Consider the following 22,972-nt stretch of genomic DNA (forward strand, 5'->3'; position numbering starts at 1 on the left):
GCACCGGCTGCTCTTGCAGAAAAGACCAGGTTAGGGTGTCAGCATACAGTGGCGCCTCACAACTGCCTGTTTACTCAGGTTTTAGGGAGATCTGATGCCTTTCACAGGTACCAGGCTTGCACAAGTGCAGATACACAAACAGTCAAAACACACATGTACATAAAATAACCTAAAATGTTTTTAAGCTGGTGTAGTAGCACACACATTTAATCAGTTCTGACTGTCACACTTGGACTGTAGGGCACACCTAGCCACACACCTTTAATCCTGGCACCCAGTAGGCAGAGGCAGGCAGAGAGGAGTATGAAGCCAGCCTGATCTATAGAGAGAGTTCCAAGACAGCCAGGGCTACACAGAGAAACCCCATCTTTAAAACACAGAATAGGGGTTAGAAGGTGGCTCAGTGGTTAAGCGCACAGACTACTCTTACAGAGGTCCTGAGTTCAATTCCCAGCAACCACATGGTGGCTCACAGCCATCTCTAATGGGATCCAATGCCCTCTTCTGGTGCGTCTGAAGACAGCTACAGTGTACTCAAATAAAAAATAAATCTTTAAAAAAAAAATAGAATATAAAAAATTTGCTTAAAGAAAAGCAATTCTGGGAGGACGGAAGGGGAGCTTTTTGAGGTGTAAATTGAATAAATATGTAAATTAATGAAAGAAAGAAAAGCAATTATGAGTAAGGTGAGGCACAGCACTGGAGAAGCCAAGGGCACAGCAGCCTTGCCAAGAACCACTGGGAGAGCCCACCTTTGCAGGAGATGAGGAATCCTCTTAAGTAAACCACCCCAGTCCTTCCTCCCTCCTGAGTCCTTCCTCCCAAGAAAGCAGCTGAGACATAGGCAAGAGTTGAAAATTTATTTAGAAAAAAGCAACCCCTCACCCAGCCCAGTGAGGCATTTCCGGGGCCCTGCTCTTCCCAATCACGATCCCTTTTCCACTCCAGCTTCCATCACACTATTATGAGGCTGCTACTTGGGTGAGGGGTTCCTCCAGGTACTGCACCAAGGCCTGGGCCTGCAAGGTGAGAGCACGAGTCAGTCCATGCATTGCTTATGCTCAGACAGATCCCAAAACCAGGTTGGCTCCCTACCCCACACTTACCAACCAACCATCCCCAGCCCACCCCCATGGCTCTTTGGCCCACCCCAGACATGAGTGAGGGGCTATGAGGACTCTAGAAAGGGGACATGTAAGGAACACAGTGAACAGGCACAGTGGCTGGGACCAATGCTGGGCTGATACAGTTGTGTGCTATGTAAAGATTGTCTTTGTATTATTCAAATGCAGACCTCTGTGCCAGCAGAGTTGAGTGCAGACTGGACTTTGGTTCATTTGGCTACGTATTTGTATACACTCTCTCTCACCCTCTCATCAGCTTACTAAAGAGCTGATGGTCTACAGCAGAGGCAGGAAGTAGAAGGTGGAACTTCTAGGAAGAGATAGGAATTCTGAGAGTCAGCCCTGAGGAGTCAGCAGCTGGACAAGGATGAAGAAGCAGGTGCCGGGACATGACGAAGATGGACAGGTAATGGGACATGGGATGGGACGTAGGCCAAGCCAGTATTGTTGGGTTAGAACAGTTGAGAATCTGCCCAGCTATAGTGCCCAAAATTTATAATAAAGCTAATTAAAGATTCCATGTCCTTATTCAGAGCAAGGGTGTGCATAGGTAGATCTGGTTCCAGCCCAGGAAGTTTGTAGCATAGGAATGTACTCACCTTGGCCTTGAGCATCCCGAAGCCTACAGTCTCCTTGGCATACATACATAGCAGAAGGTTGGCCACCCTGGTAATGGCTACACGGCCCTCCTGGTGGGAATGACATAATACACTGGGGCACTCTGCTTGACATCCTTGGTTCCTGCCTTCCCCAGGGTTCCTCTGGTCCTAGAGATAGATATTGTCTCCCAAGCTTGGCAGAGCAGGCAGTTCAGACAGGGAACTTTGCCCAGCATTTAAGCTATGGGGGTCTGAAACTGAATTCCAGCCTCAGCAGAGCCATGTCCTAACCAAGTTATCCTGGGGAACCAAGTCTTTGAGAAATTGGGGCTTTCTTCTCTAATGCTGAATTGTCTCAACAGGTGAGGGACCAGGAACAATAGCCCAACTTGTTTGTTGCTCTTGCAGTAGACTTGAGTTCGATTCCCAACAGCAACATTGTGCTGCCAATCATCTAGTTTAGGGGATCCAATGCCTTCTTTCACCCCGAGGGCACTGTGCATGCACATGGTGCTCAATATAACATCCGGGCATAGCAACTCACACATACAGAATAAAATAAACCTTAAAAAGGTAACAACGACCCCCACACACACACAACTTACATGTCTCTTTTCCTACTTTGTAACTGTTCAAAATGGAGATCAATTAAAGTGGATCAACATTTGAAAGTAAAAATAAAATGGCTCATTTATTAAGAGAAGTGATGCTTCACGGAACTTGCTTTAGTGTGTGTGCTAGGCTCTGACTCAAAAACACAAATTGTGTTTCTAGGAATAGATTCTAGAATCCCATACATTCTAAGCTACTGCTCTACCACTGAGCTCCACCATCTGTCCATTAAAATGCATTTCTTATAGCTGGGCTGCAGTGAATGCCTTTGAAGCTTCTGTTCAATGGCACCAGCCCTAGACCCAGCACCCGGTAGGAGTCCAGCAGTGGGTAAGAGGGGTGTAAAGAATGGGCAGCCAGAGAACAGCAGTGCTCTGCACACTATCATTCTTCAGAGGACTGGGAAGCCCACAGGCCTCTTTAGTGCTATCTCCTAATAACTTTTCTCCATTCTATGACACTCCATCCTTACTGATCTTTGTCCTGGCATCACTCTGCCCTAGGTCCTTTGCAACAACTGTTGTCGGAAATACGTGCAACGGCTGGTCGTTGGTGGTGCACGCCTTTAGTCCCAGTACTTGAGAGGCAGAGGCTAGCAGATTTCAGATTTTGAGGTCCCCCTGATTTTACAGACTTCCAGGATAACCAGGGCTGCGTAGAGAAGCCCTGTCTCAAAAAAAAAAACCAAAAAAAAAAAACAAAACCAAAAAAGAAAAAGAAAATAAACACTCAAAGAGATCCTGCCTCGGGGCTAGAGAGATGGCTCAGTGGTTAAGAGCACTGACTGCTCTTCCAGAGGTCCTGAGTTCAATTCCCAGCAACCACATGGTGGCTCACAACCATCTGTAATGGGATCCGATGCCCTCTTCTGGTGTGTCTGAAGACAGCTACAGTGTACTCATATAAATAAAATAAATCTTTAAAAAAAAAAAAAAAAGAGCTTATAAAAAAAAAAAAAAAAAAAAAGAGATCCTGCCTCAGTCTCTTGTGTACTAGTCTAGAGGAATAAGCCACCATAGCCAGCACTGCTAGAAATATTTTTCCAAAAGATCTCTTCATGGCTCTTACCCTTTCCAATCGTCTTCCAGATCTTTTAACAAATGTCTCCTTTTCGCTGAGATTGACCCTTACATAGGCCTGCACCCTACTCTCACTTCCTTTTTTAATATCTACGTTTTATTTGGCAAGGTGCGACTGTGAACACATGCAAATTCAGTATTCAGAAGGCAGAAGCACAATGATCATTGTAAGTTCGAGGTCAGCCTACTTTACTTCATACCATGCAGTCCATGAGGATAAATTTGAGACTGTCTTCATTAAACGCTTGGTTCCCGTTCCTATCGTATGCGGCCCAGATGTTACTGGCGATGGCCGCGGTGACCCGGGCATCTGTGTCCCCATAACCGGAGTAGGCCAGCAACGATCCCTCATTATTCAGCAGCCTGACAAGAATGGGAAGGATATCAACAAACTCAGGAAGAGTAAAAGGCCTGAGTTCCTATCCCAATTCCAGCTACTTGCGCTTTCAGGAAGCAAGAATCTGTGCTGGATATATCCAGGAACATGCTAATCAACTGTCGATTCCCCTTTCGGAGGAGGCCCTCACGCAGGGTTCCCGAAGCTGCAGTTTGCAACATTAGCCACCTCCCGGCGCAGGGCTCCTTCCCTACCCCTACTGCAGGGATCCGCACGCCGCCCCATTTCAGCGCTCGCTGTTTGGGTTCTTGTTGTTCACTCACAGGGTACTTTGGACTCCTCCAGTGTTGGCTTGGCTTAGCACCTGCGTCAAAGCCTTAGGACGCAGCATGCCTGCGTCTCTTAACCCTGACCTGCTCCCACAAACACTACAGTCGCAGCCTCTTGCCCTCCCTCATCGCTTCCGGTGGCCCGGAAGCCCAGCTACGAGGCACCTGGGAGTTGTAGTCACCGGGCTTATTTACTGAGGCTGTGGTCCAATTCCCGCCCCGCGCGGGGGCCTCTGGGAATCGTAGTTTTTTGTGACCGCTCAAGGAATTCTGGGAACTATAGTTCAGCTTTTCAGTCAGACCATGTGGCTGTGGGGGGGAAAAGAGCGGGAGCGCAAGGACAGTGGCAATGTTGGAAGGACTTTTAACCTCTTCCACGCGAAGGGCGCCTCCGTGCCTACTGGTCAATCGCAATCTAATAATAAATCTCTGTATCTGTTAGGCACATCCTTAGCCATTTTTTAAAGCAATATTGTACGCTAGTCACAATTCTGTAGAGTCTTGCTTTCTTGACACCCAGGGCTCAGAGAAGCCACGTAGGCAAACTCCAGGTCTCTGAAACCGTCCTTAATGGCCCCCTCGGGGCGGTTCCCGGGAGGTCACGACTGTTAGAATCTGCAGAGGTTTTAAGGACGCCCTGAGCCAGGAACGAACCTAGGCCTGGCCGATTCTGCCTTTCAAGAAAAATAGTTACCTCGGGGAACGGAGATGAGACGGCGACACCGAAAGTCCTTTGTCCAAACGGGACGGAACCGCGGGCGGCCCTGAATCTCCCGCCCTCTGCGCGGGCCGCACTATCCGGCCCGGGCCAGCTGCGCACCCCGCTCGGGCCCGGGCCGCCCCAACTGCAGTGCCCCCCCAGGCCGCCCGGGGCGCTGTGGCTGCAGCTGTCCGGAGGGGGCGGCGGAGCCTTGGGGAGGGGCGGGAGGGGGAGTTGGAGGCTCCGGAGCCGAGCCGGGCCGGGCGGGCCAGGAGGAGGAGGAGGAGGAGGAGCTGGGCGGGCTGGCGGGCGGCCGGGCGGCGGCATGGCGGAGCCGAGTGGGGCTGAGACGAGGCCCCAGATTCGGGTCACCGTCAAGACCCCCAAGGACAAGGAGGAGATCCTGATCTGCGATCAAGCCTCGGTCAAGGAGGTAGTAGGGCTGGCGCGGGAGAGAGGAGGGCGGGAGCAGCGCACTGAGGGGTCAGCGTAGAGAGGAAGACCTAGGGGAACGGCCTGGCGCCGGGGACGGGCCCCCGGCCGGGGCGGAACCCAGGGGCATCCAGGCGGGAGAGGCGGGTAGGGGGCGCCCTACCCGGGCTAGTCCGGGGAGTGTGGCGCGGGTAGGGGCCGATTTGGCCGCACTACCAGGGCTGGGGGCGTGGTGGGGGAGCTTGAGGAAGGGACACCTTGCTTGCAGGCTCCAGAAGGATCCTAGGCTTGAGGGGAGTGTGCGCCAGGGTTATTGGTGGAGGTTCCAGGCGCTGAGGTACAGTGAGGCCCGAGCGAGCTGCGGCTATGCTCCCCTGGGAGTGTCTCGTGGTGGTGGTGCTCTCTCTTCTCTCCACAGACTCTCCTTGTCGCAAATCGAAACGGTTGTGTAGTTCAGTTTTCTTTCTGCTCCACCACATTTACTGAGCGCAGTAGGTGCTCAACAAAATAATGTAGAATAAGTGAGGGACTATTGCCTGTCTGTGTCCCCCACTGCTTGAAGCTGCTTCAGAATTGCACATAGGCGGGGCTTAGGATAGGCCATCTGGTTGGAAGAGGGATCTTTGCTTAGCAAGTGCACTGTTTATAGTTAGAGTATGTGTTGTGTTGTTGTGTTTTGGAAGGAGCTGATAGAATCTAAAAAATTTAACTCGCCCCGGTGTAGCCTTTGGTAACACTGCTGCTTTCTCATGCAAGAATTTCAAGTCTCCCGGGAAAAGGTGAATTACAAAACAGCTCTTATTGAAGATGTGTCTGATGTCCAGACTTGAGTTCCTATTTCCCCCGGATGCGTTATTCACTCTCTGATCCTTATCTTTAAAATCCCAGCTCTTGGGAGGCAGAAGCAGGTGGATCTCTCTGAGTTCGAGGTCTATATGAAGCGTTCCAGGACAGCAAGAGCTAGAGACCCTCTAGATAGATGATGAATGGATGGATAGATGGATAGATAGAGATAGATAGATAGATAGATAGATAGATAGATAGATAAAATGAGATGGCAATGATAACTGACACACTAGATTACTCAATAGACCTCAGTAATTCCTAGACGATTTGTTATAATTATGAGGAAGCTGGGAATTAAGAGCAGGGAGAAGACTGAAGAGAGTCAGCCTGAGTCCTAGTTGAAGGAGTTAGGATGGGGAGGGCTGCCCATACTGCTGTGAGAATTGGGTGGTAGGACAGAAGCTGCTGGAGTAGACAGCAGCAGGGGCTTTCTAGGGTTGGAAGACTGCATCGTGGAACTAATCGGACAAAAGCAGATCCATCTCACTGCCCATTCTTGTAGCTAGAGGGGCAGAGTTGAGGGTAGAGTCCTGGCAGTGCAGTGCAGTTAGCCTCCACAGTGATCTCTGCCTCTTGACCACAGTTCAAGGAGGAAATCTCCCGGAGGTTTAAGGCTCAGCAGGATCAGCTGGTCCTGATCTTCGCAGGCAAGATCCTCAAGGATGGAGACACACTGAACCAGCATGGGATCAAGGACGGGCTCACGGTTCATCTAGTCATCAAAACCCCTCAGAAGTAAGTTCAGGGAAGGAGCTGACCTTGCTCCTACTGGGACTTCCTTTCAGATCCTTTCTCACCTGTTCAACTGCCCAGACACTGTCAGCCAGGCCGGGCGCAGATGGATAAGGTCTTACCTCTAGAGGAGCCTGACCAAATACTCCCAGATTGCCTTAAAGAATGTTGATACTGTCACCATCCCTCTCCCCAGGATGTCCCCCTCCCCTGCATCCTGCTAGCCTGGGGTAAGGGTGGAGCAAGGCTGCTCTGGAGGTGGCTTGAGCTGGCAGTCCAAGACTGCCTCATCACTTGTGCTCACTCCAAGGTTTCTCTACTTTTTGTCCTCAGGGCTCAAGATCCAGTGACTACTACTGCTTCCTCCCCATCCACTCCTGACTCTGCCTCAGCACCCTCCACCACGCCTGCCTCACCTGCGGCCCCTGTCCAGCCCTGCAGCTCTGGCAATACTACTTCAGATGCTAGCAGTGGAGGGGGGCCTTCTCCAGTGGCGGCAGAGGGACCCTCAAATGCCACTGCATCAATTCTTTGTAAGGCTTTAGGGAGGAGAGCATAATTTTGTGTTGGCTAGGGGCGTGGGGTGCAATGTTAAAAGAAGAAAAATGGTCCCTGATCCCCTAGTCCTAGTCCTGGGAGTCACTCTTGCAGATGTTGGAGCGTCAGCCAGGCTGGGGTGGGGATGGATGATCAGTTTATGATGGTTTCAGGATTTCAGAGATGGAATCAAGTTCAGGAGGAAAAGGGGAGATAGGGTTGGGGGCGGGGTCCTGGGTAAAGAGGGAGAGGAGAAAGGCTGGCGGTGGGTCTGTTTCTCTCTGTTCAATACTCTGCTTAGCTTGGCTCCTGCCATTATAGAGTGGAGTTGTGGGAGTGACTGGAAGAGGGACATGTGAGAGGAAATTAGGGCCTATCCTGGAGCCTCTGCTGGATGTGGGAAGGGCTTGAGAGAGACTCTGACCTCCTCCTTTCCACAGCTGGCTTTGGGGGCATCCTGGGCCTGGGCAGCCTGGGCCTGGGCTCCGCCAACTTTATGGAGCTACAGCAACAGATGCAGCGGCAGCTCATGTCCAATCCTGAGATGCTGTCGCAGATCATGGAGAACCCCCTGGTCCAGGATATGATGTCAAACCCTGACCTGATGCGCCACATGATCATGGCTAACCCCCAGATGCAACAGCTGATGGAGAGGAACCCTGAGATCAGTCACATGCTCAACAACCCGGAGCTCATGAGGCAGGTGGGTCTGAGAGAAGCTTGGAGGAGGGAGGGCTCTGGCGTCGGTCGGCTGCTCTGAGCTCACTGTTTGCCCATCCTCTTGTTCGCTCGGTTGAGCAAGTGAGCAAGTGTGTTTTGAACACTTGGGATAGTTGTGGACAGACACGGGCCAGCAACTCCTTGACCCTAAGGCAAGTGGGACAGATTGTGGGCAATGCTGGACAACTAGTGACGCCCTGGGAACATCTGCTCCGGGGCTTATAGAAGGTCTTCTAGAAATGTCACTAAGCTAAGACCCAGAGGAAGACAGAGGATGAAGCAAGGAAAGAAAAAGACTGTTGGAGGCCAAGGAACCTCAAAAGGAAGGTCCAAACAGTGTTTGACCCAGTAGCTGAGCATGCCTTGTGGAGAAGGACACCCAGTGGAAATCTTTTTCTTTACTTTTGAGACAGGGTGTAGCTGGACTTTTCTACTTTGTGGGTTCTTCTCCCCCCAAACCTTCCATTTCCCCCATACCCCTGTTTTATCCCCTATCACTAGGTAGGGGAGAAAAAAGACTAGAGGGGAGAAAGAAGTAGAGATCCCTAAATTTAATTTTTCTTTCTTTTTGTTTCTTCTTTGCTTGTAGCTGGTCTCTGCTACCTGTGGTTTCTTCTCCCTCCCCCTTTTATCCATTCCTGCATTTCACCCCTTCTCACTAAATAGGAAAGAAAGAAGGATAGAGAAGAGGGAGAGATCTGTGAATATCTTTCTTCTGTGTCTTCTTTGACCACGACCCCCTGAATGACCAACACCCACCCCACCTAGCACTTATAAACCCTCTGAAAACTTCCCAATGTCACACAATGGCAGAAACTGTCTGCAACTGGCAAAACCTTACACCTCTGCTAGAGCAGGAAGCAAATCACAGGCAGCTGCTGAGAAGCAGCCCCATGGCCCCATGCCTGGGATTACAACAAAAACATATTCTTACACTGTTTCTGTTTTTTTGTTGTTCTTGGTTTTTGTTGGTGGTGGTAGTGTTACGTTTTTTGAGAGAGAGTTTCTTCCGCCTACAGAGGACTAGGACTAAAGGTGGGCACCACCACTAGGCTGTTTCTGTGGTTGTTTTGTTTTAAAGAAACCAGGATTCCAGAGTTCTTACTACAACAGGGTCTCTGTCTGTCCTGGAATTCTCTTTATAGACAAGGCTGACCACAACTCACAGAGATCCTCCTGCCTCTGCCTCCTGAGTGATGGGACTAAAGGCATTTACCAGAACACAGGCTAGGGGGTCTTGCCATCAGGGTTGTGGAGACCTGAGTGACAGCAGGCCCTTAGAGTAAGCTATCAGCTCTAAAGAGGAGATCATCTCTCAGGCTGGAGAGATGGCTCAGAGGTTAAGAGCACTGACTGCTCTTCCAGAGGTCCTGAGTTCAATTCCCAGCAACCACATGGTGGCTCACAACCATCTATAATGGGATCTGATGCCTTCTTCTGGTGTACCTGAGACACTACAATATACTCATATGAATAAAATAAATAAATCTTTTAAAAGGAGAGAGAGAGAGAAGAAGAGAGGCCTCATCCTCAGTGTCACAGACAATTCAGGTTGGCTGAAGACCCAGAAGTGGAGGATGTCTAGGCTGAATTCTCTGCCCAGTTTGATTTACCAGTACTAACAGTGTGGTTTGCTGAGACCTGGCCTAGAAACCTGTTTGTATGATTTACTCCTGTGTGTTAGGGGGAAACAGGTCAGTGATCCTCTCTGACCCCGTTTTCATATTTACAGTAGGGAGACAGGAACACTTACCTGGTTATTGTGAGAAGGGTGTGACTTCAATTTTACATCATTTAGTTGCTCTCAGTGTCAAGCTTTAGGGATGTCATAAAGCTAGTAAACTGCTTTTTATTCCTCTCCCTTGGACTCCTCTCTCCTCCCCTAATCTGTTCCAGCCTTCTAAGACTCCTTGCTTAGAGGATATACCTAGCCTTTCCGGACTCTGATCAAGAGATCATTTATTATTCAATCACTTATCATCCATTGGATATTTATTGGATCATTGTTACGGAACAGGTTCTAGGCGCTTGGTGGGTTGTACTCAGTGCCTCTTCACACCCCCATTTTCTTGTTTTTAAAGATTTATTTTTTATTATATTTAAGTACACTGTAGCTGTCTTCACACACACCAGAAGAGGGCATCAGGTCCCATTACAGATGGTTGTGAGCCACCATGTGGTTGCTGGGATTTGAACTCAGGACCTCTGGAAGAGCAGTCAGTGCTCTTAACCTCTGAGCCATCTCTACAGCTCCCCCAGTTTCTTATGCTCTCTGACATCTCTGGGGGGTCCCCTGAGCCTGAGAGGTGGAAATTGCTACCTAACTCCATCTGGGAACACTGTCCTTCAGTTCAGAAAAGCCACAGGGAGGCAAGGATCAAGCCCAGATTACAGTGGAGGGAGGGATCTGGTTGGCTGTGCTCCCTGCCACCACTGAGTAGTTCCTGCACTCCTTGTGCAGACTCCCTCCCTCCTCAGGTCCCTTTTCCTAGCTTGGTGTTCCTCTGGTTCCAGGGCCCATCTCATATTTTTCCCTTCACCAGACAATGGAGCTTGCTCGTAACCCAGCCATGATGCAAGAAATGATGCGGAACCAGGACCGGGCCCTCAGCAACCTGGAAAGTGTCCCGGGAGGGTATAATGCCCTCCGCCGCATGTACACGGACATCCAGGAACCCATGTTCACTGCTGCCCGGGAACAGGTGGGGCCAGGAGGCAAGCAACAGAGGGCTGGCTGGGTTCAGGCTTCCCTATTCCCAACCTAGGCGTGCCCCAGTGCTTTCTTACTTGTCCAGTCTCCTGTTGGGCGGGCCTTGGCTTGAAGGCATTTCCAGTAGTGCACAGCCAGGGACAGCCAACTTGATGAGGGTAAAGTATAACAGAGGTCCTTAGGGAAGTAGGTAAGATGGTGTCCAAGGAGCATAGTGAATTGTTCCTGATAAACTCTTGCACCAGAGGCTCAAAGGCTCGGGAGCTGACCTGGGGTCAAAAGCTATAGTGAGTGTGTGTGTGTGTGTGTGATATATATTCATGGTTCACCTGCATCCGAATCACTTGGGGGGACCTATCAATAACGGGGTTCCAGACCCTACTTAGGGCTGCTGGTTGGTTAGTCTCTGCAGGCTTTTGTGTTGTTTGTTTTTGAGATCTCACTATGTAGCCCTGGCTGGCCTGGACCAAACCAGGTTGGTCTCAGAGATCCTCCTGCCTCTGCTTTGAGTAAATGCTCAGTGAGCCCTGTTTTTGTTTTATATTTAAGACAAGGTCTCACTATATAGCCTAGGGCATCCCAGAACATGAAATACGCCCAAGCCGGTTTCCCAATTGTTGAGATGTGGCACCATGGTCAGCAGGATTATGTATGTCAAAAAAAGTTATTTTACATGTGTAGATATTTTGTCTACATATTTAAATGTGCACCATATGTATGCAGTGCCTCTGGAGGCCGGAAGAAAGAGTCAGATCTCTGACACTGGAGTTACAGATGGTTCTGAGCCAGCACATGAATGCTGACCAAGAAACTCGGATCCTTAGGAAGAGTAACCATTGCTCTTAACCACTGAGCCATCTTTCCAGCTCCACGGATTGTGCACTTTGAAAAATGCTTTACAAGTGGAGAATATTGTTCCCTTGTGGAGCAACTGCCTAGTGTGTGTGAGACCCAGGGACAACTTCCAGTGCCACTAAAGAGAACAGACCAGCTTTATGAATGTTGGGGGTGATGCCTCCTCTCTGTAGTCCCAGTATTTAGGAGGATCTGAAGTTCAAGGTCAGCCTGAGCTACATGAAATTCTGTCTCCTATTAATGAAGTAGCCCAGCTGGTAGACTGCTTGTCTAACATGCATACAAGGCCCTGGGTTTGAGCCCCTGTAACACTAAACCTTGGCACAGCTGTGTGCTCTGTAATCCTAGAGGCCAAGGTCACAGCCACCTTGAGATATGTGATCCTGTCTGTCTCCAAAACCAAACCAAACTGAAAAGCTGAGAAAGACAACGAGCGCCCCAGCTAATTCTAAGCACAGTAAAACATAAAAAACCCTGGTTTTGCTAAAAGAGCAGAGCACTCGTCACCTACAAACCTGGGTTCATATAGTTCATATATCTTGGCTGGCCATTTTCTAGCAGTGTGATTTCAAGCCATCTCTTGAGTCCCTCCCTTGCTCTCACAGCAGAGGTCATCCATTATAGCTGGTCCTCTCACACTTTTGGTCTCAGGACCCAATTATACTCTAAAAATTATAGGGCATAAGCTGAACTGGGAGCATACACCTGTGACCCCAGCTCTGGGACAGAGGCAGCAGAGGTGTGAGCTAGTCTGCTCTACAGACAGCTTCCAGGTGAGATGCCGTCCCACTGCACACTCCCAGGAAAAGGCACATGCACTCCTGGAATCCTGTTACTCCAGACATAGAAGCAGGAGGATTAAAAGTTCAAGGCTAGCCTGGGCTATATGAAACTGAAAAACAGACATACAATAGTTATAGAGGGCCCTATATAAGTTTCTACTCTTTCAGGGGGTCAAAGGACCACATTTTTGAGAACTGCTATAGTGGAGGGATATATGAGAATCCATGTGCCAGGCATATAGTAGGTGCTCAATAAATGGCCAGGGCAGTCAACTCTGGCAGTTCAGGGAAGGACTGAACCTGAGGGGCACCAGGAAAAACAGAGCTAGCTAAGAACTAGAAGGGTGGACACACTAGACCGACTACGGGAATGTGAGATTCGAAATGGCAGTAAAGATTAACACTGTGGTGGGTGATGCCAGCTGGTTATCTAAACGGACATCTGTTGAAGTCAAGGAGCCACAGCTCAGAAGGTGATTGGTTAGCTGAGATCCTGTGACCCGCTCTGAAGAACAGGATAGGTGGGCGGGGCTAAGCTGCTCAGCTGTTTCCCTTTTGCTTCAAGTCTAAAGTGAGCTTCTAAAACTGAGCAAGTGAAGGCGGGTCCAGAACTGCTTGGCACACATGGTCCCCTGGGCAAACAGTCCCGGGATAGAGCTCTGTCCTGGTTGTTGGAGGGACGGAGAGAAGAGGTTTGGTGTTACCTTTGGGCAACATGGCATCTGACGAGGTACAGTCCTGAGTAGTCTTTGGGAGTGTGGAGATAGATTGGGGCATCCATCCGAAGGACAGGATGGAGAGAGCCTAAAGGGAATTCTTTTTTTTTTTGGTTCTTTTTTTCGGAGCTGGGGACCGAACCCAGGGCCTTGCTCTTCCTAGGCAAGTGCTCTACCACTGAGCTAAATCCCCAACCCCTAAAGGGAATTCTTATCCACAGCTGTGCTCCCCTGGGTACCATCATGGCATGCATGGACAGCTTAGGTGGCTCTCAGGGGACCATGGGATGAGAAGGAGAGTTTTAGGGGTTAGGATTAGGCTGAGGTGGCAGGGCAAGAGGAAACTGGGACAGATCGGGGTCAAATGAGAGCCAGGTCTGAGACTCCACGCCCACAAAGCTAGCCATTCCTGAGCACCTACTAGTGTCAGGGCTGAGGGTAGAAAGGTGAGTCCGACATTGCCCGTGCCCTTTACCTACTCCAAGAGCTAAAATACCTCATTATGGAAGGAAAAAATGCATATGAACATCTGTGGGTTACAGGAGAAGGCAGGTTTCCTGAGGACTTTGGCTGCCAGTCACTAGTGTCAGCCAGCTGCCCTCTGCAGGGTCGGATGAGGGGGGAGCTAGTCCTTGAGAACAGAGAATACTTAAGGATGTTTGGTGCCCTGTCTCTCCTTTCCCTGGGGAGGGGAGGCTTTTAGAGAGTAGTGAGCAGAGAGGGAGCCTCTCCCTTGTCCCTCATTTGTTACAGTCCTTAACCCAAAACCTTTCCCTCCTCCCAGTTTGGCAACAATCCCTTCTCTTCCCTGGCCGGGAACTCCGACAACTCATCCTCCCAACCTCTTCGGACTGAGAATCGAGAGCCCCTCCCTAACCCCTGGAGCCCCTCGCCCCCCACCTCCCAGGCCCCCGGGTCCGGTGGGGAGGGCACCGGAGGATCGGGGACCAGCCAGGTGCACCCGACAGTCTCGAACCCCTTTGGGATCAATGCGGCTAGCCTGGGGTCAGGTATGTCCTAGGGTGGAAGGAGCTTAGTGGGGTCACAGCAGGGCAGCCCTTCTGCCCAAGAACTGTGGGCACTGCTCCAGTGTATTGAAAACAGGTGAGATGGAACTAAAGTTACAGAAGGGCTCAGCAGCCTGGGGTGATGGCCCTGCCCTTCACTGGAAGATTTGTTTTGACCATGTTCATGTCCCTGGTAGAGATCTAAGTAATGGCTCATGAGTAAACGAGGCCACACCTCCCAGCTCCATAAACATGTCTGATACCATCCATCCAGTGTAAATGGGTCAAAGTGGGCGATGAGGATTGGGGGGAGGGGCTTTGGACGAATCAGGACACACCCAGAGTTGGCAGCTGTGATGTCAGAAGAGAAAGCTGTGCAGGGCAAATACAGGTTACATACTGCTAAGCCCAGGGAATTCTCTGGACTGTGGCAGGACAATGTGACAGGCTCTTGTTCCCTGATTTCCCTGTACTCTGGAAGGTATTTTAATTGGGAAAGTCCTTCCCCCTTAACTTGCTTCAATTTCCTTATTTCCTAAGTGGGAACCAGCTCTTGATCTGTGGCTTAAACACAATTTCTAAGTGTTGGGGTGTCTGGGCCATCTCCAGGAGAGGGGAGAACCCAACGGGAGCAGCTCCATGTCTCCTGTCCAGGCATCTGCTACTAAGGCAGGTTTAAAAGCCATGGCTTTCCACAGCGTTTAGCTCTTTCCAGCTCACACTGGTCTGAGATCATTGCAGGCACAGTCCAAAGGGACATAACTCAGACTTGGTTTCTAGCCAGTTAGCCCTTAGCCAAATTGATGGGACAAGTCCAGGATAAAGCAGTGTAAGCTAACTTCAGAGTAAGAAGCACTTGGCCCCACATCATGGTGCTTGGTATTTGACCACGGCCTCTCCGTTTTCTGACCACTCAGTGTCTGAAGTGAGGTAGATCGAGTGAGGCGTCTAGTTTCCATTTGGACCCCTTTCTTCCTGTTTTGTCTCTGCCTCTTCATTCTAGGGATGTTCAACAGCCCAGAAATGCAGGCGCTGCTCCAGCAGATTTCTGAAAACCCCCAGCTGATGCAGAATGTCATCTCGGCCCCTTACATGCGCACCATGATGCAGACGCTTGCCCAGAACCCTGACTTTGCTGCTCAGGTATGAAACTGCTAGAGGAGGTGCTCCTGGGGAATGGGGTCCCAAGGGAGCAGTTTGCACTGGCACTGAAGTCCTCAGGCCAGGCTGCCTAGGGTCCAACTCCAAGTCCTGCTCCTTCCCAGCTATGTGAGCTAAGCAAGCTGTCTAACCTCCCCATCTCTGCAAATGGCGGCAGCCACAGCTCCTTTCCTGCTGAGATGGAGGATTGCAGGAGCTGGAGCACAGCGTGGCACAGGGCACACCCTGTAGACTTAAAGGGGTAGTTCAGGTGACTATCAGATGCGGGTGACTCCTGCTGCGTTTTCTTGCTCAGTACACAGGCCCATTTTTTTTTTTTTTTCCGGAGCTGAGGACCGAACCCAGGGCCTTGCGCTTGCTAGGCAAGCGCTCTACCACTGAGCTAAATCCCCAACCCCCCACAGGCCCATTTTTGTCACTATCCCATGTGGGTTTTGTGGAGTCCTTTGAGATCCCCTGCAGTAGTGGGAGTGCTGAAGAAGGTGTGGGGGCTTCTCAGGGTGGATGACCCAGGCCTCCCCTGCCCACTTCACTCTTGTAGATGATGGTGAATGTACCGCTGTTTGCAGGGAATCCACAACTCCAGGAGCAGCTGCGCCTGCAGCTCCCTGTATTTCTGCAGCAGGTGAGTGAGGGGCACAAAGGGGACCTGGAAGCCCCATGGCTTCCAGTTGCCATCTTTGTTTGTCTCCCAACAGATGCAGAACCCAGAGTCTCTCTCCATCCTCACCAACCCACGGGCCATGCAAGCCTTGCTGCAGATCCAGCAGGGGCTGCAGACCCTCCAGACTGAAGCCCCTGGGCTAGTACCCAGGTAAGGAGTGTTGGTGGGCATGTTTCTCTTTCTCTCTTTTAACACACACATACACACACACACACACACACACACACACACACACACACACACACACACACACACACACACACCCCATTGTACCTTGGGCTGCTTTCCTGCTTTCCTGTTTTGTTTTTCCTTCTGGATCTCACATTTCCATTCTTTTCCTTTTTCTTTCAGACCAAGTCTCCCTTTCATAGCCCAGGCTAGCCTCAAGCTTGTGATACTCTTCTCTCAACCTCCCAAGTGCCCAGATTACAAACTTTACCTTCCACATCCTCCCACCGTGTTCTGCACTGCCGTCTCCTAACTCTTGTTCCTTTCCTTCCTCCAGCCTTGGCTCCTTTGGGACACCCCGGACCTCGGTACCTTTGGCAGGCAGCAACTCTGGATCTGCAGCCGAGGCCCCCACTGCTTCCCCAGGCACACCAGCCACAACTCCTCCCAGTGCGGGTTCCAATACCCAGCAGCAACTCATGCAGCAGATGATCCAACTTTTGTCTGGAAGTGGGAACTCACAGGTACACAGGGCAGCGACATACCGAGCAGCGGCAAGGGTGGTGTTGCAGGACCGGGGGCAGCACAGGCCTCACGGGAGACAGACCTTGCTTTAAGGCCTGGGCTTTGGGCAAGTGTCCCCAAGTGGGGTTTCTACAGATTCAAGACAGGGTTTCTCTGTGTAGCCCAGGCTGTCCTGGAACTCCCTCTGCTAGCCTCAAACTCAGAGATCCACCTGCCTCTTCCTCCTGGGTGCTGGACTTAAAGGAATGTGCCACCACAGCTGAGTGGTTTGCATAGCTTTAAAGTAGGGTAAGAATACTGGCAGCATCAGCTCATTCAGTTCAACAGCTCCGGAGACTGCACACCGTCAGTATGGCACTGATGGGGAAAGCCAAGGGCAAACAGGTGAGCTGGCTGCTCACTCGCATAGCTAGTGGGTGGTGAAAAGAGAAGGTAGGTAGGCACACAGGGGACTTGCATCTCTGACCTCTGCCTCTGTGACTCCTCTGGAAACTTCTGGACTATTCTACAAACTCTCGTGTAAAATTCTAGGAGGGCTGAGCCAGGTTGATCTCCAAGGCTCATCCAGAACAAATTCTGTGATGGAGAAACAGCAGTGAGGCACGGAGAAGGGCTCTGACACTGTAGGGCCTGTGAGGCCCTAGGCAAGGTCACACTTCCCTTTATCCCTGGTCAGGTAGGCGGTGAGCACTGGCCTTCCTCTTGCTCATGATCAAGCCTGGCGCTTCCCAAATACCTCACAGGAAAGCATTCCCAAGAGATATTTATAGGAGGATGTGGGAAAGAAAAGGCTTACGTTCTGTTAATTCTATTCCTGGTGGGTTAAAAAAAAAAAAATCACACATGTTCTTTCTCTCCTGGGACTCTCCTCTGACCTTTCTATGGCAGAATGTGTGAAGCCTGTGTTTAGCAGACATCCTGTCTGACTGTTGACTGCTCTGGGCTGTATGTTTGCACTTGGATATGTCCGTGCTACATACCTAGCCCAGCATTAGAATTTTAAATTTTTTTATTTCTTAGTTTCTTTTTTTCCAATTTATTTATTTTATGTATTTGAATATACTGTAGCTGTCTTCAGACACACCAGAAGAGGGCATCAGATCTCATTACAGATGGTTGTGAGCCACCATGTGGTTGCTAGGGAATTGAACTCAGAGCCTCTGAAAGAGCAGTAGTGCTCCTAACCGCTGAGCCATCTCTCCAGTCCTATTTCTTAGTTTCTTGAGACAGGTTTTTCTGTATAATAGCTCTGGTTGTCCTGGAACTCAATTTGTAGACCAGGCTAGCCTTGAAGTCAGAGATCTGCCTGCTCCTACCTTCCGAGTGTTGAGTGTGTGGCGCCATGCCCAGCCTCTCAGACTTTATTTTTATTTTGCCTGCATGTGTGTCTGGATACGAAGTGTGTGCCCCCAGAGGCCAGAAGAGGAATCAGATCCCTGGAAACCAGAGTTACAGACAGTTGTGAGCCTCCATGTAGATGCTAGGAGTCAAACCCAGGGGCCTCTAGAAGAGTAACCAGTGCTCTTAACCAAATCTCCATCCTAGCATTGGTCTTTTGGAGCATCTGTTAACATCTGGAAAGCATTTGGGAACAAGCTGCCACAGGCTGACCAGGGACTTGGAAGGTTTAATGAGCATGTTGTCTGTCTGACTGCTGCAGTTGTCTACTGACGGGAAGTAGGTTCCCGTCCTTCATCCGCAGTTCACTTCTCCTCACTCCGAGCACAGGGCCCAGGATGGGGGGACAGGCAGGATGACACATAAGAGGATTGAAGGATCATCCTTGATTATGGGGTGTTAGGGACCTACTAGTATTATATAAACACTCAAATTCAAACTGTCCCTGTAGGAACCAGGCAGTGTTCATGCCTGTAATCCCAGCACTCAGAAGGGTCAGGTAGGAGAATTGCAAGTTCTATGCTAGCCTGGGCTACATAGCAAAACATTCTCAAAACGGAAGGAAGGAAGGAAGGAAGGGGCTAGCTCTAGAATGGGTCCATGCTCACTTACCACATCATGCCTCTTCCTCCTCCTCCTCATCCTCCAGGTTCCAGTGCCAGAAGTGAGATTTCAACAGCAGCTGGAGCAGCTCAACTCCATGGGCTTTGTCAACCGTGAGGCCAACCTACAAGCCCTGATCGCCACAGGAGGGGACATCAATGCGGCTATTGAGAGACTCCTGGGATCCCAGCTCTCCTGACCCCTTGGCTTGTGCCTCTTTTGTTCCCCACCTCTCAGTGCCAGCCTTTGGCTCCTGTCAAGCCCTACCTTCTATAGTCTGTCTTCTTTGATCCCTACGAAAAGCAGGGTGACTGCCGAGGCCTGTGCCCAACCCATAGCTCTGTCCAAGGATTTTGATTTGTTGTTGTCTCATGAAATCTCTCCTGGTCCTCTTGGAGCAGAGCTATCTAGTGTGCACAGTGTATCAGTTGGCCACACCTCCTTGCCCGAAAGCACCTTGGCAGCGGGACTGAGAGGAGGACCCAGTCTGGCTAATCGGAAGTCTTCCATCGGTACCACTAGAGTTTAGCTTGCCTTACATGTACTCCTCTTCTCCTGCCCTCACCTCAGCCCAACCGGTGTTTGAATTTCACTCTTTGGCCAGGCTCTGGTGACACTGTGGTTTTCTCTCTCTACACCTATACTGATTCGACCAGCACTTTTTCATGGGCTCCTTTGTGACTCTGAGGCAGGGAAAAAGATACCTATCCTTCTGTCCAAAGGGAGCAGTGAGTCAGCACTCTGGGCAGGATTATCAAGATCAAACAGGACCAGTGGGGCCCGGTGCTGAAGAGCAACACCTGAGAGTCCTTGGAAGCAGGGACTCAGGGGACAGCCTGAGCGGGTTCAGAAGTCAGTCTAGAGACACCCACAGATTTCACGGTGGAGAAGGCAGGCTCAGGCCTGACGGAAGAAGAGAGACTAATGAACTGTGAACTGAAGAGAGGAGCTCAACAAAACTGACCAGGAATCAGACTGGCTCCGCTGTTTCCAAATATCATGCCCTCACACACACTGCATGAGCCCAGCCTTCAGGCTCCACTCCAGACCCGATGGGGTTCTCAGCTCTGTAGGACATCTGTATAAGTGAATACATGCAGGCTGGGGAGGTTGTTCCTCGTTGATTTGTGTTTCACAACTTTGTCAACAGAGGGAGCTGGGACCCTTGGTCTCCGGATCTGGGGTAACCAGAAAGCATATTGGGTAATTCTTCTAGTGGTTATGGCTCCAACTGGTACCCGGCCACCTCGGTGAAAGAATAGTGAGGTTTCTCTCCCAGAGTTCCTGCCTTTCAGTTCCTCGCTGGTTCCCTTTAGGCCACAAAGTTCTATTTGAGGAGAAGTAGAAAGGCAGATGCCTTTGGTATGGAATTGGGCTTTGCTCAACTAGAGTACTGAGGAAGCCCTCACCACATTCTCTCTGCCCTACGGTCCAGGTACTTGGAGGACCCCTGGCTGAGAGGCGGAGGTGAGAAAAGGCATCCTGCTTGGTCCCAAGCAGTTCAGACATGCCTTCCTCTTCCCCTCCCAACACCCACCCTGGCCCTTGTAAATAAATAATGTGGTTTTTGTGAGATTATATTGGTGTTTGTTTTCTGAGGGAGGAATCATGCTGAAGACACACCACTGTCTGTCTGGAATTGGGCTTGGGTTTGATGTTCTAAGAGGATGTCACTGAAATCCAAGCTTTAATAAAGAACAGAAGTAATAGAACTTGATCTCAATCACTATAAAGTTTTCTGGAACAACATTTTTGGAAATAAATGTACTGCGATGTGCTAGGCACAGTGGCATATGCTTTACACACAGCACTTAGTAGGCTGAGGCAGGTGGACCTCTGACTTCAAGGCCAGCCTGGTCTACGTAAGAGAGTTCAAGGGCGGCCAGGGCTTCATAGGAGAGACCCTGTCTGCCAGCAAATAAAAAATGGTAGAGGGGTTGGAGAGTTGACTCAGTAGTTTAGAGCATTTTTTTATCCTGATTTAATGTGTATGAGTGTTTTTGCCTGGATGTATATGTGTTGTGTGCATGTTTAATACCTAAAGAGGCCAGAGGAGGGAACTGGATTCTCTGAAACTGGAGTTGGGTGCTGGAACTCCTGGGTCTTCTGGTACTCGTTAGTACCACTGAGCTGTCTCTCTAGCCCAAGGCTTGTTCCTCTCCTTGAGAACCTGGGTTCAATTCCAAGTACTCACATAATGGGCTCACAATCATCTGTAAGTCCAGTCCCAGAAAACACTATGCTCTGGCCTTGGTAGGTACCAGGCATGCACGTGATGTACATACATACATGCAGGCAACACACATACACACTTTTTTTTTTTTTTTTTTTTTTTTTTTTGGAGACAGGGTCTCTGTATGTAGCCCTGGCTATCCTAAACTCTTTAGGCCAGGATCTTCTCCAGTTTACATAGATCCACAAGCCTTACCTCGAACTCTGTACATAAAGTAGGCTGGCCTCAAACTCACAGAGATCCACCCGTCTCTGCCTCCAGAGACCTGGAATTAAGGAATGCACCACTACACCTGGCTAAAATAATTTTTTAAAACATGATGGATTGGAAGCTGGAGAGATGGTTCAGTGGTTAAGACCCATTTACTGGCTGCTCCTGAAGAGGACTAGGGTTCAGTTCCCATCGCCCATATGGCAGGTCACAATAGTATGCAACTCCAGTTACAGGGGATCTAACGCTCCCTTCTGACATCTGTAGACACCAGGCACACATGCAAATACTCAGACACAGAAAATTTTAAATAATAAAATAAAGCTTTTATAAGTAAATTAATACCAAGCCTGGAGGCAGGCAAGCTCTTGGGCAGTTGAGGCAAGAAGACTGCAGTGCATTCGAGTCCAGACTGGGCTATGTGATGAGACCTTGTACTAAAAAACAGCAGGCAAGGCTGAGTGGTGGTGGCACCATGCACTTTTAATCCCAGCAGTCAGGAGGAAGAGGCAGGCAGAACTCTAATGAGTTCAAGGCTAGCATGGTCTACAGCATGAATTCCAAGATACAAAGAAACCGTGCTTTGGGCTGGAGAGATGACTCAGCAGTTAAGAGCACTAACTACTCTTCCAGAGGTCCTGAGTTAAATTCCCAGCAACCACATGGTGGCTCACAACCATCTGTAATGAGATCTGATGCCCTCTTCTGCTGTGTCTGAAGACAGCTACAAGTGTACTTATATAATGAATAAATCTTAAAAAAAAAAAAAAAGAAACCGTGTTTTGAAAACCAAGGAGAAAAAAAAAAGGGGGGGGGAGGGCTTTTCAGAGTTGGAAATGTAGATCAGTGTTAGAATGCTTGTCTGGCCTTCGGTGAGATCCCAGCAATGCAAAATAATTAAATAATTCTTGTCACAGACAACCCGTAAATGTAATTATTTGGAGGGTTTCTACCCTACCCCCACCCCTCACCCCTACGCGCCCTTATTCCCAAATAACTGCTGGGCATCTCTACAACAATTCTAGCTCCTGGATAAAGACACAGACACCTGGCATATTTACTAACAAGCTGCAAACCTAAGCTGGGCAGGTTCTGAGCTGTTCTAACCCGACTGGGCTGCTCATACCCAGACAAAGGTCCGTTACTTACCCTCTTGGTCTTGCCCTGGCTCACTCTGGTCCATGTGTGTCCTCATGGCTGCCCTCTCATCGTGACCTCATAGTGAATCCTCCTGGTCCTTCACATGGCCTCACTCACTACCTTCTCAAATTCCTCTGGTCTCTTCCCTCTGGGACCACCCACACTGGAATCGGAAGTCCCACCCTAAGTGCCCAGCTAATTGGCTGATCAGTTCTTTGTTAACCAATTTGGGGTGACAGAAAAGTTTTTGCATAAGAGGTTGAGCCTCTTCCATATGCAATCAGATATCAAGGCATAGAAATCAACATCTGAATACACAGTGGCCAAACCCATCCCCCAACAAGAGTCTTGAGAGGGACATGGGCTTCAGCATTACAATGAGCACATTGAAACACCACTATCACCACTATCACCAACTGTCCTGGTTAGTGTTTGCCAACTTGACACAGCTAGGATAGTCTAGGAAGAGAAACCTTACTAGAGAAAATAAATGCTTTTAATTAAATTGGACTGCAGGCAAGTCTGCAGAGCATTTTGTTGATTAATGACTGATATGGGAGGGACCGGCCCATTGGGTTTGGAGGGGACAGTCCACACCTGAGCTGGCAATCTTATAAAAAGCAAGTTGAACAAACCATGGGGAGCCAACCAGTAAGAAGCATTCTTCCATGGTTCCTGCCTCCAGGTTCCTATCCTGACCTCTCTTCACGAAGGACTTGTAAACTGTGATATGAAATAAACTCTTAAAAAAAA

The 22,972-nt window shown here is 49.8% G+C and overlaps 2 protein-coding genes across 9 annotated transcripts; one reads left to right on the top strand and one right to left on the bottom strand.

Moving 5' to 3' along the window:
* Positions 1 to 842: 842 nt before the first annotated feature.
* Lamtor2 (late endosomal/lysosomal adaptor, MAPK and MTOR activator 2) lies at positions 843 to 5,107 on the bottom strand. Of its 4 annotated transcripts, none has more exons than NM_001106441.1 (4): positions 4,075 to 4,218; positions 3,615 to 3,777; positions 1,724 to 1,813; positions 843 to 1,019 (listed from the first exon to the last, which is right to left on the bottom strand). In NM_001106441.1, exons 1-4 carry the CDS (start codon positions 4,140 to 4,142, stop codon positions 963 to 965), a joined length of 378 nt encoding a protein of 125 aa, NP_001099911.1. In that variant the 5' UTR covers positions 4,143 to 4,218; the 3' UTR covers positions 843 to 962. The 4 variants fall into 4 exon arrangements, with proteins under 4 accessions (NP_001099911.1, XP_063137677.1, XP_008759356.1 ...); XM_063281607.1 differs by having other exon boundaries at positions 847 to 1,019; positions 1,724 to 1,810; positions 4,075 to 4,238; XM_008761134.4 differs by having other exon boundaries at positions 847 to 1,019; positions 1,724 to 1,891; positions 4,075 to 4,234.
* Positions 5,014 to 20,214, top strand: Ubqln4 (ubiquilin 4). 5 transcript variants are annotated; one of them, NM_001107688.1, is made up of 11 exons: positions 5,014 to 5,213; positions 6,642 to 6,793; positions 7,124 to 7,323; positions 7,768 to 8,030; positions 10,591 to 10,749; positions 13,895 to 14,120; positions 15,121 to 15,260; positions 15,820 to 15,903; positions 15,977 to 16,092; positions 16,448 to 16,634; positions 18,683 to 20,213. In NM_001107688.1, the coding sequence occupies exons 1-11, from the start codon at positions 5,106 to 5,108 to the stop codon at positions 18,833 to 18,835; spliced, it is 1,788 nt and encodes a 595-aa protein (NP_001101158.1). In that variant the 5' UTR covers positions 5,014 to 5,105; the 3' UTR covers positions 18,836 to 20,213. The 5 variants fall into 5 exon arrangements, with proteins under 5 accessions (NP_001101158.1, XP_063137908.1, XP_006232704.1 ...); XM_063281838.1 differs by having other exon boundaries at positions 5,075 to 5,213; positions 6,706 to 6,793; positions 18,683 to 20,214; XM_006232642.4 differs by lacking the exon at positions 10,591 to 10,749 and having other exon boundaries at positions 5,079 to 5,213; positions 18,683 to 20,214.
* The last annotated feature ends 2,758 nt before the right edge of the window (positions 20,215 to 22,972 follow it).

Source organism: Rattus norvegicus, chromosome 2 (genome assembly GCF_036323735.1).
Source record: "Rattus norvegicus strain BN/NHsdMcwi chromosome 2, GRCr8, whole genome shotgun sequence".
Lineage (NCBI taxonomy): Eukaryota > Metazoa > Chordata > Mammalia > Rodentia > Muridae > Rattus > Rattus norvegicus.